Source organism: Aythya marila, assembly GCF_965140915.1.
Source record: "Aythya marila genome assembly, chromosome: 11".
NCBI classification, from domain to species: domain Eukaryota; kingdom Metazoa; phylum Chordata; class Aves; order Anseriformes; family Anatidae; genus Aythya; species Aythya marila.
The window spans coordinates 8,198,169-8,214,098 of NC_139052.1; the positions used below are offsets into that span (position 1 = coordinate 8,198,169).

General features: G+C 38.1%; 1 protein-coding gene across 2 annotated transcripts in view; it reads left to right on the forward strand.

The window, feature by feature from the left end:
* Window positions 1-15,930, forward strand: part of UBE2Q2 (ubiquitin conjugating enzyme E2 Q2) — a 41,958-nt gene that overhangs the window by 11,798 nt on the left and 14,230 nt on the right. Inside the window, exons 2-5 of one of the 2 annotated variants that reach the window (XM_082769211.1) lie at window positions 1,891-1,995; window positions 5,904-6,008; window positions 7,360-7,416; window positions 9,509-9,649. In XM_082769211.1, the coding sequence (XP_082625337.1) occupies window positions 1,891-1,995; window positions 5,904-6,008; window positions 7,360-7,416; window positions 9,509-9,649 (408 nt within the window). The remainder of the gene's footprint in view (window positions 1-1,890; window positions 1,996-5,903; window positions 6,009-7,359; window positions 7,417-9,508; window positions 9,650-15,930) is intronic. The other variant, XM_082769212.1, reaches the window with a different exon arrangement.

Here is a 15,930-nt window from a genome sequence, read left to right on the forward strand (position 1 = left end):
TTGTGTTTCTTATATTATATAACATAAATCCATCTGTCCTCTCTACAGAATGCAGGTACAGAAGAAAAGGCTGACTTCATTCTCTGAACACAATTAGCTCTTGTGAAGTTCAGTTGTTTGACCTCACAAACCACAAGCTTAGTTCTTCATTGCACACTGTGGTATTACAAACTCATGAGCTTGTTTATATCTCAGGATCAGAATGTTTGAAGTTTGTGTGTGAATTCTGTATTTCAAAATATAGTGACTCATATCCGCGTGAAACTCAGCTGTTCCAAAAATACAGATTTTTGATCTAGAAAAACTTGGTGTCAGTTATCTTTTTAAGGTAAAGAGAGCATAATTGTTGGTAAGTCTGAAGAATTAAAAAGTGTTGCAATAAGTTGAAAGGTACACTAACTTGCATTTGGCTGTTAATATTAAGCATCTCCTCCTAAAAAGTTGGAATATGAAATGAAGTATCCATATTCCAGAATTCCAAAAATTCTGTCTTTTCTGCTACAGAGGAGTGAATGTGCTTACACAGTGTTTAAGAAAATCCTTTCTGATAAATGCATGGTTCCCATTCATGTTTCAAAAGCTAAAGCAGACTAAAAATAGAATGTCTAATGCATTTGGGGGGGTACAGTAATTTATATGTGCTGTACATTCACAGGGCAGGCAGTATCAAATCCTAGTATGTTTTCTCTTATACGGCAGGACTTGGCATTCATTACAGAAAATGGAATGAATTGAAATGAGAGCAGAGAATGAGGAAAGGATTTGTCATTCAATGCAAAAGGCATCAGCATGTTCAAATAGCTGCTGAAAAACACATAATCAGTCCTGTGCTACCAGTCGCATGAAAGATTTGCTGCAAGTTTTTTGGAGGAGATTATTCTATAGCCCTCCAGACTGGGAATAAGTACTGAATGCAAACCATAAACGGCTTATTCTAGGTTTGTCCGTGGTCTTGTTTTGGTGGAGAAAGGAGCAACAAGCGTCTTCCTAGCACCTTTTAAAGGGCTGTCTGCATGGCATCTTAGTGACAGAAAAACCATTTGTTGTGGATCATGTGAGTGGTTGTTGGGCCGTATCTGTTCCATGGTTACATGTGCCCTGACCATACATGTAGTTTATTCTAGAAAATCAAGTACACTTCTAATCCTGTGAAACCACTTGATTTCACTGTCGCTAGGATTGGTGCCTGCCGAACAGCTGTAGGAATCTATTGATGAAAGAAAGGTCTCTTTTGTAAGCTTTCTTGGTAGGGTTGTGTGCATTATATCATTTGAGAAATCCTTCAGCGAAGGTTAGTTCTTTATGAGCCTTGTTGGTACAAAGGTAAAACAGTTTTGGGCATTGTGATCTGCCTGTTAACTTGTCCTCCAAGGCAGGAGATTTGAACTGTGTTGCTTCAGTCTGAGGCTAATGTTAGAATAGTTCAAGTAATCCTGATTAAGGAGGAAATCGGAAGATTTCAGGTTTTGTTGCTTTCACAGATACTGTTTGGAAGAATCAATATTTCCATGAGAAAAATGGGGTGGATATAATTTTATTCTTTGATGTGTACTACTTGTGATTTTTTTTTTTTTTTTTGTAATAACCATTTGTACTGAGTTTCTAAATGTCTTCCTCCTGCTCCACCTGCCCTCAGGGCTTTAAACTTTTTAGTACTGTCTTATGTATGTCCATTGTCTGATCAAGATAAAAATAGAACATAATACTAGGGGAACCTGTTAGCTTGGATTTCTTTCAACTTCTTTTGAGTTGTCTAAAATTACTGTTTTGCTTTTATTCCACATTACCTGGCTTAGAGTAGGATGAGGTAATGTTACTGTGTTGTGAAATTTTTGGGTGATTGAGCTTTAAAAGCTTTGTGGTTTTATTTTGTTGTTGTTTTTTAAACAGGAGTCTTACCCCTCTTCATCGCCAATATGGTTTGTAGAATCAGATGACCCAAACCTGACTTCAGTCTTGGAGCGTTTAGAAGATATTAAGAAGAGCAATACTCTGGTGAGCAAGTGTCCTGGTTGCTTTGGGTGTATTTTTTTCAGTTCAGCTTTGTCACATTAATGAACAACTAAATTAGGTCAGTTCAGGGGATGTTTTGGGGCATTTGTAAACATAAGTTTCCTCTTTAAAAAAACCACATGTACCAAAAGTAGTTGTAAAGATTTGAAGCAAGGAAGGAAAGATGACTTAAAAATGCTTGTTCTCTCACAGAAGCTTCATCCCCAGTAAGTTTAAGGTTTTCTGAAAATGATTAGTGAAATTCATGAGAACTTAACTGCTTGTATAACACTTGTAGTGTTTTCTTCGCACAGAGATCCACTACAGAGGTGAGAGGATATTTAGAGGAATGTTAAATAATATAGATCTTAGTCTGTGACCTCTAGCCAAGAAGACACAGCACAGCGTAATAGTAGAACGCGTGGCCAAATGAGCTGTCTTCGAAAATGCATTTTTTCAGGAGGTTCTCTAGCTTGCAGCTGCTGTGACTAGTAGCTTCAGACTAAAACAAGGTTTTAGATAAGATGTTTCCTACTCCTAACTACCTACAGGTTTGCTTGCATTAGGGTGGAAAGCTTTATCATAAACACGTGTGGGACTTGCTGTGCTGAATTGCACGAGGACATAGACTACTTCTGTTGGTAGTAAGAACATCTGGTATCAAGATTGTACTTGCCTATGTAAATACTGATGGGTTGATGTAAGACACCTGTGGATGGCCCATTGTCTTCTTAGGAATCCATCCCACATCACGTAATGTCAAAAATGAAGACAGACAGGAGTAGTTGAAGAGACAAATACTTACGCTCCAAAATCTGACTTGTTTTGTTCAAAAGGCTGGAGTTTGTGGGTATTGAGTTTTTGTATCTACAGCTTTCCCCCTACAACACCCCCCATTCAAGGGAGTTGGAGTGATTGGCACACACCCTTCTTGTAGAAGGGATAAGGAACTACTTGCAGAAATGAGTCCTGGAGTCTTCTGATTTATCTCCTAAAAACTAATTTAGTTGAACTTATTTTTTTTTAAAGTTTCAAATCAGTTTCCGTTTAAGTTATTGCAGCTACAAGACCATTTGTCCCATGTTGCTCTATAGTTATATTAGAAACATTACTGAAACAGTAAAATTTTGAATGGGAAACTACGTTGGGCTCTCCAGGAGCTCAAGTCAGCACAGCAAATATTATAAAGGCATTTATCCTGGTCTCTGAAACCATTTGGTATTATTCTGTTCTTTCTGCTTGCTTTGTAACTTTTGATGGATATCAGTTTGGGAAACTGAAGAGCATGCTCTTTAGGCATGAAAGTTAGGCAGGTATGTAAAAGCCTTTCGTTTGACATGGTAGAAAGAAAACTGTTTTGCCTATGTTAAAATCACGCGCATGTTTCCTGGAAAATCTTCTGTTGGTCTGAAGCTGATACTTATCTGGGTATCAGCATGGTACTTCTTTCTAAGAAAATTCCCCAAAACACAAAAGATTGAAAAGTTATTAAGAAGGTAGTAAGCACAGATAGCAGTGGCTTTGGAAGCTTTGGCTGTTTAACTTGATTGTTCATAGTGAATAAGATCCAGCCAGCAGAAGAAGGGGCTATAGGGTCTCTCTGACCTCTAATGTCTCCTGAGTTCATTATCAGACCCTGAAAATTGGCATTGCTTTAGTCTTGATAGGTAGTTGAAACTGACAGCCACCTTCCCTTCTTGTGGTTGTGCCATGCAAAAGATAACTCCTACCTCAACTTCATTGTTCTGTTAAATATGAGGAAGGTTATAGTTCCAGTAGGGCTTAAATTCATGCAAAGACTAAAGCTGCCTGCAATCTCCAAACCTTGAGGGCTTAAGTTTGCATGGACGACTTGAAAAGTACAGAATGCCTGGCACAAGTATGTGTATAGCTTGTCCAAATTGCTGTCACTGGGACACTACTTCTGCATTAAGAACTTAGATTTAGTCCTACCTGGTGGCATGTCAGGTGAGACTGTTGGTGCTTCCAAACTAGCAGAGCAGCAGCAACTGTTATGTATCAAATCGTAGACACAGAAGAACACAAAGTAAAGCAAAGTTCCTTTTTGAAACTGCCCAAGGCTGCTAAATACGTGTGGAACCAGTACTGTCACAGATAAATTCATAGCTAAGTAGTGGACGTGCTCTAAGTGACACGTACTTCTTCCCTCTCTTTCCTCATGTATCCTTCTTCAGCAGTTTTGTTCAGTGGTAGGCTAAGACTTATTTGTATATATACATATACGTGTATATATTCTCGTGTAATTATACACACCCTCTTCTACATGTATTTATAATTACACTGTACTTGAACCCCATGTTTTCTTGGTAATCGGAAGACGAAAATGCTTCATAATGAACTCAGCAGCACGCTAATCTCTTTAAAGGTATCCTAAAGTTACTAACGCTTTCCTGCTGCGTTAGAAAGATCTCGTCGCATGTCAAAAGGCCTCCCGATGTAGGATAGGTTTCAGAACAAATGTCCTGAACTGTTTTCAGATTTGTAAGTTGTTAACGCAGGCAAGAAAAAAATCCAAGAGGTGTTTTGATGTTCAATATCAGCATTGTGGTGTCCATAAGAGCTACTCAAATTGCAGAATTTCTAGAGGTACTGTTACAAAAATGACAATAAAATATAGTGATTATAATGTATATATACAATTATTTAATAAATTTGTTATTGTGCATTGAGCATTTTCTTTATTAATCATGCAGACTTTTTTTTTTACACTGCACCTTTGATACCCTGTGGATTATGCATAGTGGTTTCTGTTTAGTTTCTGCTTTAGGCAGTTAATATTCTAGGGAACCTCTTGGTATCCTGATGGCCCACTTTCTGAAGTAGCAGCAAAGCTTGTGTGTTAAGCATTCATTTTCCATTTCTCAAGCACATGAAGTTAGCCAGGAAAAGCATTTAAATTATTCATACATGGCAGAAATCTGCTATTCCTTTTGATTCAGTGTCTTTGTGTACCACTAACACGCACCAAATCATGCTAGGCCCTGCTTAGAGCATGAGGTTGGATTGGATGATTTCCAGATGTGCCTTCTGGCCCAAATTAGCTTTTAATTTTTCATACGTATGAGCAGAGCATAAAGGATAATGGTGATGGTGTTCCATGGCAGAAGGGGCAAGGGTATGAAAGTAATTCCTTCAGGGGAAAAATACTAAAATATTAGCAGTAACAAAGACTGAAGAAACTGGCATCAAGTGCTTTGCTATAAAAATGAAACTGCACTTTGACAGTTGCATTAAACTAACCCTGAATTGTAGACTGCTGTCAGGGAAGGGGATCCCTCCTCTCCGATGCATGTTCCTGCCTCATCCTTTATGGTGAAAGTGGGGCTTCTGTGCTGAAGCACATTGGGGATTGATCTGTGTAGAAGCTTGTAAGTTGCTGCATGGCTGGGTGATTGTTGGTGCCAGTGTTTCTAGTCTTCTTTCTAGTGTGCTGTACTGCTGAGCTCTGAAAAGGGATTCTTGATGTGAGGGATAAGGCTGTTCCTTCTTATAGTTTAAGACTTTTCAAACTGGGAAACTGAAGTGCACTAGCATCTCTTAAAAAAAAAAAAAAAAAAAAAAAACGACCATTTGATTATTCCCTAGCAATTTGTGGCTCTGAGACCTATGCCTGGAATGGATGGTGTTGCCTGTGCAGATTATTCTTTGCTTATTACTTTCTCTGCTTGACATGAGGGAATCTTCTTTGTCTTGCCTTGTCCTTGGTTTCCCATTATGATAACTACAGAGAAAAATAAGTGTCTCTGTTCTAGTACCTGCAGACTTAAATGCTGGGAGACTGCATTGACTCCCAGTGACTGGGAGTTTATACCAACATGTGAGGAAACTTCTAAATACACCGTTCTGTGGTTTGGTTTAAATAGATGCTTCCATGTTTTTTCTTGTTACAGCTTCTTCAGCAACTGAAGCGACTAATATGTGACCTCTGCAGATTGTATAATCTTCCTCAGCATCCAGATGTTGAAATGTTAGATCAGCCATTACCAGCTGGACAGGTAAATTAAACTCTGTGAATTCCTTTGTATGGAAAATACTCTTTTTTCAAGTTTAAGAAAGTAGATGGTGAGAACGATTAAAGCATTTGTGTAAGCCGGAACTTAGATATGAAGCAGTGTTGCTTTATGGTGACCTCACTCAGTATTTTGTTTGTAGAATCCATTTCAAGTTATAATTCTGAGGTTATGTGATACTCCACAATTTTATGTGGAGTCTGTGTCACTGAAAGGTGTCTCTGTAATACCAGTGCTGTTTAATTGCCTTCTAAATCCTGCTCAAGCCAACTACTGCGCGTTCCTAGTGCTTCCCAATTTCATTTTTTTCTAAAACGTAAGTACAATAAAACACTGCTCATTTCTCCTCGAAGAGAATGCATTTTACAGTGTACTCTTGGATGAATTTACTACTGATATATTCCTTCCTCTTCAATCCCTTGCAGAGATATAGGATATCAAGACCATATGCTGCTTTGGGCAGAAATTATCTGTTTGAGGTGCCTTGTTTACTTTTTGTGCACTTGACAAATGAAGAGTTGTGAAGGTCTGTTAAGTGTTCTGGTTAACTAAAATGTCTTGTGCTGAAAACAGAACTGGTAACAGACAGTGAACATGTTCTCTTTTTTTGGTATTTTAATAGGATTATGATATCTGCTTTTGCTTATACATGCTAAGATGACAAGATTTCTAAAAACTCTTTTAGCATAACAGATGGTTTCCTGTGGTGACCGTACTATTGTAATGACAAATAATTTGCTTAATTTTGGTCATTTGCCAAATGGTAATTCTAGATCTCTTCTGCCTCAGCCACCCATGTAGCAGTGCAACTACAAGGCAATAGGTCTGGAGCACTGGGAAGTAGCCTCACTGAAGAGTTTTGCTTGTGCTCTGAAACTCGGAAATGAACTCACAGAAGGTTTTCTTAGCCAGAAATGTTGGATAATTTGCAAATTAAATAAGAGTGGGCCTAGTAAGTCAGATGAAAGATTCATCTAGTACACTATGCTGCATTGTCTACAGCAGTGGCATTCCTCACTTGACAAAGAAAGAGTTAGCAGAACAGAAGTGTCTGTCACTGTTTCAAAATAGGATATCCTTATCTGGATCTTGAGATTCCACTTAGAACTTAATGTGAAATTGTGACATTCTACTTATCTTTGGTTCATGCAATTATTTCTTCACTGTTACATTCCAGGAAAACATCTTTGTGTATCCTTCCCATTAAACTTCAGTCCTTTGCAGACCTTGATAAGTGTGACTTTCATATGTGCTTTTTGTTTGATAGTAGACTTCGTGATTTTTGAAAGAAAAAAGCATGCACGATTTATGCAGAAACCTCACTGTTGTATTGCAGAATGGAACAACAGAAGAAGTTACGTCAGAGGAGGAGGAGGAGGAAGATATGGGTGAAGTATGTATACATACAGTATTGTCGTGCTAATCTAGCATTTTGCTCTGTGGTGACAGGTTAATTATTAAGCCAAAACTGTAAAATGTAATCTCCCTAGAGTTCAACAGAAAAGATGGTAGAAAAAAAATTGAGTGTTTACCTTAATGTCAGTTTTCACTAAAACCATCAGAACTAGTGATTTATTTTCCTAAACCTAGACCTCAGCTGTGAGCTACGTGGATATAGGAGTTGGATATCTGTTTGTGCTTTAGTCAAACAATACATAACATTGTATGCCAAATCGGTAGGCTTGAATTGTAAACTCCTATTTCAATCAGTGTTTGAACTTGCTCTGACATGATTGAAAGTGCCTGGAAGCAGACAAACTGAGAGTAAATCAGTTTGCTGATTTATTGGGCAGCTGAGCTATTTTTTTTTTTTTTTTAAACTGTAATACGTTGAGGAAAATGGAAGGACATCTGCAATACATACACCCTTTAAACTTTAAGGGTCTTATGTCAATGTCTGGCTCTTTTAATGAGCTCTTCGCTGTGTGAGAACCACCCCTTCAAATTAATTCTGCTATATTTTAGAATAGCTCCAGGATGCTTGGTATTTAAAGCACTGTAAAGCCTTATTATAGGAGAGCTGTTCTGACTTCTTCAGATTTAGGCTTTTTTTAATGAAGAAAGTATGTTGTAAGAATAAACAACTCATTCTTTGACTAGGATGTCTTCCTTCAGAAAAGATCTAAGTGTTACCCATTCTCTGGAATGAATTTGAAGCAGCCTTCCTTAAACCATATTTAGCCTAATCCAGACCATCTTGGTTAGAGCCCAAGTCTTTGTAAAGGTAGTATGAACACTTCCATATCCTCTTGCCGCAAGGCTCTTTTTGCTTGCAGACTTGTAACCTTTTGCTCTGTTCAGATGACTTTAGACAAAAAGATTGTCATATCTGTCATGTTTATAAGCAGTCAAAAGTGGCACTGATTTCTTCAACTCTTAATTCCAGTCCAGTTGCTAAACCGAAAAGTAGTTGAGGGTTTTTTAGGGCTATAGCATAATTATGAGAAATGTGAGCACCTTAACAGACTCCAGATGGAGTATTCTTTACAGTTGGAGGAAACAGCATTGTCAAAGGCACCTGGTAGGTATGTTCCTTTCTGTAAGACATCCTTGAATTTGCATTGATGGCTGGGCTTTCCTGCCGTGCAAACAGATGGTGCTTAAGAGTAGCCTCAGCTGAGGTGGAGCATTCTGCACATTGGAGTATAGCTGATAGTTTCGTACTCGTAGATCGCTGGCGTGGCTGCTGCAGTGCTTCCTTTTTCATCTTAAGTTATTTACATCTGTCTCCTCCGTTCCCCAGATTGCCTATATGGCAATTCCAGTGCTGTTGTCTTAATTTTTTAGTGTTTCTTGGCAATAGGATAACCTCTGTTTCAGAATACAGAGTGGAAGACTTTTTAGTTCTTAGTATAGAACTCAGAACTGAAACATTGGCTCCTGTGCTCAGCGTACTTGACCATATCATTTTGTCTTGTATCGCAATTCCAAAACGGCTGCATCTAATCCCTGGTCAGAATGTTCACCTTGAATAAAACACATGCTGCTTTGTAATATTTAACTTTCTTGGAGGGTTACTGTAGCCCTGCCAGGTATGTTAATCACTGTTTGCCGGAAGTGTAAAGTAGTGAGGCTTCTAACAGGAAAAAAGTCTGCTTTTAGAAAAATCTTAGACCTGCCCTAGGTTTGTGTACTTTCAGATTCTTGATCCCTGTTCAAAATGCCTTAACTTCCTGTTTTCTGTCTACCTGTTTTAACAGGCTAATTTACTACAGTCTTCGCTTCTCACAGGAGTTAAGTTAGTGCTTGTTTCTGTGACCAGAAACAGGTTGTGAAGTTGCCTCTCATTTGTATTGAGGGCTCCCTATGCTTTCATTGAATACTGTTGGTTCAATGAGTAAAGTCTGAGCAAAACAGAAATGGCATGCAGCCATCACTAATACTTAATGCCGTGCATTATGCTGACTGTATTTGTAAATGCTCTTACAGAGTTTTTGAGCAAAGAGCATGAAGTTGTTTACAGTGAATCTTCCTCTATCCTACAGGACATTGAAGATCTAGATCACTACGATATGAAGGAGGAGGAACCAGTTGATGGGAAGAAATCTGAGGATGAAGGCATTGAAAAAGAAAACCTTGCAATCTTAGAAAAAATCAGAAAAAATCAAAGGCAAGATCACTTAAATGTGAGTTAACAAGATTTTATTTTTTCTTTACAGTACTTCGGATTTAAAAAAGAAATTATTTTCAGCAAATAGAACCTATTGCTACACGCCTAAAGATAAAATCAACCTATAGCTGACTTCCAAAAATGTATAGGACAAAATGAGACCTGTATAGCTCTTAATCTTCGTATTTAGTTTATGAAGTTAATTATCAGTCAACTTCCACAGAGACACAAAAACTGCTTCAAAGCACTCTGCTTTCATTCAGTCTGGGAGAATGCTAGTCTAAGTTCTTCTGTCAAAATGGATTAGGGTGGCATGGGCCTGTTGGATAAAGTATCCCGTAGCTTTTCATGTATGTCTTACATACAAATCCATATTTCACACTTGTTATTTCACACGCAGCTGATTCTTGTGCTTGATGGCCATGTTATGAACTGCTTGCAGAGTAAGCAGAAAGCATCTAGGTTGTAAGCATGACTTCTGTTGCTCAGCTCTTACATACAGGTATCTGTTATTTTCATAAAGTGCACTTTAAGTGAAAAGTGACTTAATAGATTTTGTAAACCCAGGAATTTGTGCTTAAACCAGTTCTATGAGTTTGTTTTTTTTTTCAGTAACTTGCAGCTTCCGCTTGGAAATTACTGAAGCTTTTCTGCCAGATATAAAGCAAGGGGCCTTCATCCTGCTGCACCTTCATCATTACAATTTTCTGAGTGATTCTGTCAGCAGGCAGTTGTAGAAAAAAGGCATTTCTATACAGCAGTATCCTGAGGACATGGGTTTCCAGTATTACAGTACGACTGTAAATACTGAGTTGCATGGTTTCTGTTTGTTTCCAGAAGCTTAGAAATGTCTTCTCACTAATGCAAAGTTCCAGAAAAGGTTCTGCTTCTCAAAGATGCATGCAGGAAAGAATATTGTTGTACAATCTTAATGTTATGTAGGCTGTCTTCCAAAGAAATTAAAACTTCAGTCTCACAGAGGCTTAAAATGTATAAGGCACAAAACTCAAGACTTCTGCTAGAGTTCCAAGACCAAAAGTAGGGGTTTTAAAATTTTCATGTCACCTTCAGAAAGTGGGTGCTTATAAAATTAGTCTCCCCACTATTTGAGCTCTTAAATACCTTTTTTAATGCTGTTTGGCACGTAAGCAGACATGTAGATCTTGTCCAGACACAAAAAGTGCTTTCTCCTCAAGCTAATAGTTGAGGATGTGAGTAGTAGTAGCTAGGTGTGGGGTAGCAACCTGAATGTATTTAGGGAAGGAATAAAATTTAGGATTGGTAAGTAGGGAACAACAGGATTTTTGCCCGAGGAACCAGTTTTGTTAGTTCTGCTTTTTAAATTGAATGATTTTTCTAGTAAATCTTTTCTTAAACAGTTAAACTGTTCTTAAAATTAGACTGAAAGGAGCTGCTGTTGTAAACCTCTTTCGATTTTAGTAAAATCTGTATATGTTGTAAGTGTTTAGTGGCAGATAAGTCAGTTCACTTTTAACGCTGGATGAGCTCCTGATAGCATTTTCCCTACATGGTTATAACAACTAGATCTCATTTAGTTAGCAGAAACTTGACTTTTTTTTGTCATGAATTACTTACCATAAATAACTTCATGTAGTATAGAAAAGACTCATTCATCTCTTACTGACACTTAAACGTGGAGAAGAGATTCAGTTTGTAGCCACCTGCTTTGCAAAGGAAATAAATCAGAAATGTGTCTCAGAGCTCTTCTGCTGATCTAATAGGACTTGAATGCAAACTTGTAAAAAAAAAAAAAAAAAAAAAAAACAAAAACATTTGTGTTCTGCTAAAATAGGCTCACTAGAGGAGACTGCTCTTTGATTTGTGTATGAATTCAATATTTATCAAGTTTGATTAGATGTGTACAATAATGGTCATCTCTTTGGAAAAAAAAAAAGCCTATACCTCCTCAGCATTTCGGTATTTAAAAGCAGGTGGATGTAAGACTCCAAACTTTTTGCTGTATAAGACTGTTCTAAGGCTTGACTAACCATAAGCAGAATGGACACTTCATGTTTTTGTTTAGACTTAGATGTCTCTTTAGGGTTTGAGACTGCCTACTGAGGTTGCATATATTTCTGCATTTATAGCTTGGACCTAATGGTAAAGGCTTCTTAATCATTAAATGAAACCTCTTGCAGCCTGAAAGGCATGGTTTACTTTCTGTCATCTAAATTGCAGTAGAACTGAAGGTTTTTGCAGTGTCACTGTTTTTCTTTGGCGTAGAAAGCCCCTTAAAACTGCAGATTTTCTTTTGCTATTTCTTCTTTCCTATTTGGCAGATCTTACCTTTCCTTTGTTTTTTTCCCTCCACATCTAGCGAAGCTGAGATGAACACTGCTGTTTGTTTTTTTTGTTTGTTTGTTTGTTTGACAACAGCAGATTCAACTTACATAATAGCTTTTTCTCATGCCAAGACACTCTCGTTGATGCTGGTGCATAAACAAGGTCAGCTGAGTACAGGGAACAGGGTATTCAGCTGCTGCTGAGGAACTGTGGTAATTTTGTGGGTCACCAGAAATAGCTGCTCTGGTTAAATAATTTCTCAATGGACTTGTGAGGTTTTACCCTTAACACTTGAGAGCTGAAAACGGTAGTTGTACCACTGACCCAGGAAAGAACTAACCTAGTAGCACTTAAATGCACTTTGCTGCTGCCAAAACGGGGAGCTTGTAACAGAATACAGTCTCTAAGATAGCAGCAGTTTGCTCGGCATCCTAAGGTAAAGTGAAGTGTAAATCTCTACAGCCTTTCAGTGGGTTTTCTTAAAGGACAGCATGTGTCTCAGGGACTGAGGTGTACTACCTAAGCAGAGTCTGTTTTTCACGCACACTACAGCTCTTTTAGTATACTTTAGTCTGTCAGCAGAGGGAAGTAAAATAAAACCCATGCCACTTACATGCTTTTGTTGCAAGAGGGAATGTGAAGCCTGATGTAGGGCTTTGACTAATGCCAAATGCAACCAGAAGACTTCAATTTCTTTACACCTTCTTTGGCCTAAGTCCATGGGTTGTCTTCTCACCTTGGCTGAAGAGAAGGCTGAAGGTTAGCGATCATATTAAGGATTTCCATAGGAGACGAGTGCACACAGTCCCAATTTTGCACCCTCCTAATAGGTTAAAGACATGATACTTTTTTCTTTTTCTTTTTTTTTTTTTTAAAGGGTTTGTGTCTTTTATATAAGTTCAGAAGAATATGTATCTGCTAATTTTGTAAACATGTTCTTTTCCTTGGCGGTATCCCTAATGTTATTCTTGCCAGTATCAAGAAATAACCTTTAATTTGACTTGAAGTACAGTATGTAACATGGAGCAAAATTTAACCCTCCTCTTGACATGTTAATACCTCTAAAGAATCACTTGCTTACTGGGAATTAAAAAAGGTCTTTGAACTGGAATCATTAAATATTTGATGACTTGCTGCTGCTTGCTTTTCAGAGTTCTCTCCCCACTTAGTCATTTAGAGACGAATGTTTTTCTTATTTAGATAATGCTGTTAACCTTTTAGATTTCCTTCTGAGGAGTTTATGCGCTTTCCTTTACAAGTCTCAAATGCCTGTGCTTTAATCTTTGGGCTTTATGAATCCTAAGGTGTCACTTCCATTTTCAGCTTAATCCTTGAAATATGAACCTGCTTTAACTTCCAGGAATTAATGTAGTTTGCACAAATACCGAGACCGTCAAGTAATGCTAGAGAGAACTTGTCTTCCAAAGCACTTTTGCATTCATTGTTTTGTGGGAATTTCCTTTTTTATTTGCTTGGTTTTTGTTTGCAATACCAAAAGTTACTTGATAAACACAGCTGAATTGTCTGAAATGTATTGTGAGACATTTTACTGTGTTGTTCTGAGGTGTGCAATGTATCTCTGGTCAGACAGAAAACAGGCAATCTGGTATTTGGGTTTAACACTGCAGTGAATTGCACCTCGTGCCTTGGATAACTCAAGCAACAGACTGTGGTTGTGTTTTGAGAGGAGGGAAGGACAAAAAGGAATGTGCAAAGCAAAAGAACTGAGGCTGCAGAATGCATCATTAGAGGCTAAATGCAGCAGACAGCTGAAGCAGTGGCATGGGCAGTGATTTCTGCATGGTTAGGTGAGCACTACTGACTTGTGAATGCTCTGTTCTGAAGCCCTAGTTTTACTCAAATGTATATGTTCCCCCTAAAGCACTTGTGAAGATAAGAAGCACTTCTGAAAAAAGTAATGCTTATACTGGCTCAAATGAAAGATTCCTATTTCCAGTGGTGGCAGAAGCACGTTCCCTTAGGGGGAGAGTTCGAGAACAGGGCAAGCTTGTAGTGGTGCATCTAATGGGTATTTTTCATGTCCAACAGTTTTTGGCTCAGGGAATTCCTGCACCAGATGTATCTATCTCATGCAACCCTCAGCAAATGGAATGTTGTCCATGTAAATGTTTACACCCTTTAGCAAGGATTTCTTCAGTTACTTACCTGTTGTTCTGTAGAACCACCTCATAAACAGTGTGCTTGCACAGGACAGGATGATGGTGCGAGACTTTCTGAGCCTGTTCTTTTACTTTACAGGAAAAAAAAGTCACTCGGGAGCTTATCCAGTAGTTCTTTGAAACTTTCAGCTTACAGATCAAATGGCCGTGCTTTTCTGCTCTTGTCTCTTGGCACCAAATCCACATGAACAGATACCTGCCACATCCTGTGACTGACCAGTTATTTCTAAGGCAGCTGTAAATCTTGCTCTCATGATTGGATAAATGGGAGTTTCCTCTCCTTTGAAAAGTGAAGTCACTTTTCCAGAAGGATACTTACTTCTATCTGAATTCAGTCTTTGTAACTTGCACATAGGGAGTTATTGAAAGGTAATGTTTTTCATTTTAGTATCATTACGGCTGAAGCTTAATTTACTGCTTTACTGTAACTTGCAATGGTGTGATGCAAATAGTTCTCTTCTAAACAGCAGTTTAATATCAGTTATAAAAAAAAAAAATCCATCAAAATTGTCACTGTAATGAGGGCTTTGTTTCACAGCAGCGGCATTTAGCGTTAATGCTGCCATCGGGTATAACAGTTCATCTCCCTAGGCTCAGTCTTTAGTGTCCTCCCAGAATAGTTCAGAGCAGGTAAATTAAGCTCCTATGCTAATTTTTTTTTTTGGTTAAGCTTCCTAGACTCTTACTTGATCACATATTACTGATCTGCAGTGTATGGATTCATCAGAGGGTCAAGTCTAACTTTTATATTGCTCTATAAGGTGTGGGCAGCCCAACAGGAAACTCCTGGGTGGAGAAACTCTTCCAGACGAAGTCTGAGGCTTGCTTAGGCATTCAGGCAGGTGCTTCAGTAAACGGAGAAATGACTTCTCTTGAGCCCTGTCTTTACGTGGGCTTTATTTAATCAGTTGAAAGGAGTTGGTTATTATTTGCATATTCAATTACAAAGCTCATTCTTCGTATCTATCCATTAAGAAAATGAGTGAAATTTCAGCTATCTGTGTAACATCCAGTGTAACATGAAAATGAATAGCCTAAAAGAGTAGTCTGCAGGTTATAGTGTGAAGCTAAGCATATTAGATGCTGCTGCTGAATAGAGAAGACAAAGGAGCACGTGGAGGCTTTAGTTTCAAGTAACTGGCTATCGTATCATGTAACAATTATTGGTCTTTAATCCTTATTAAGAAATAATTTGATCCTACAGTTGTGGGATATATAGTATACTTTTGATTCCAGGCAAACAGGGATGGCATTTCTGGTATAAGGCAGTGGTCCTGTCTGTTTCAGATTCCTCCCTGGTGGAAGAATACCTCTCTGACACTTCTGTCCAAATATCAGTCTGTGAATGTTTATAGCATCTGAAAGGAAACTGAGGGAACCAATCTCTCTGGATTTTTGGAGCAGAAAAATAGACTTAAACTAATCACTCAGGACTTCATGTTGAGAGGCTGAACTTAACTTTATTCTATTTTTTTTTTATATATTTTTTTTTTACGTGAAACTATGCTGATGAGCCATATGTATTAGCTTGCATTTCAGTGGAAGTGACTGAGATCCAAGCAGCAGCAGAGAACTGCATGAATCTCAGGAAATAATCTTCTTTTGAAAAACCTACTTCTGGTGAAAGCTAAGAAAAACAAATGATTTTTAAGTTTTCAAGGGTCAGGGTTGATAGCTCCTTTACCTTATCTGGAATCCTCATGCATCTTCCATGTTTTAAGTCTTGTAATGCTAAGTTTTTGTCCTGGCATCATCCAGAAGTCTAAAATGTTAATTGGTATTCCAAGTGGAATATATAAGGAGAGTCATTAGG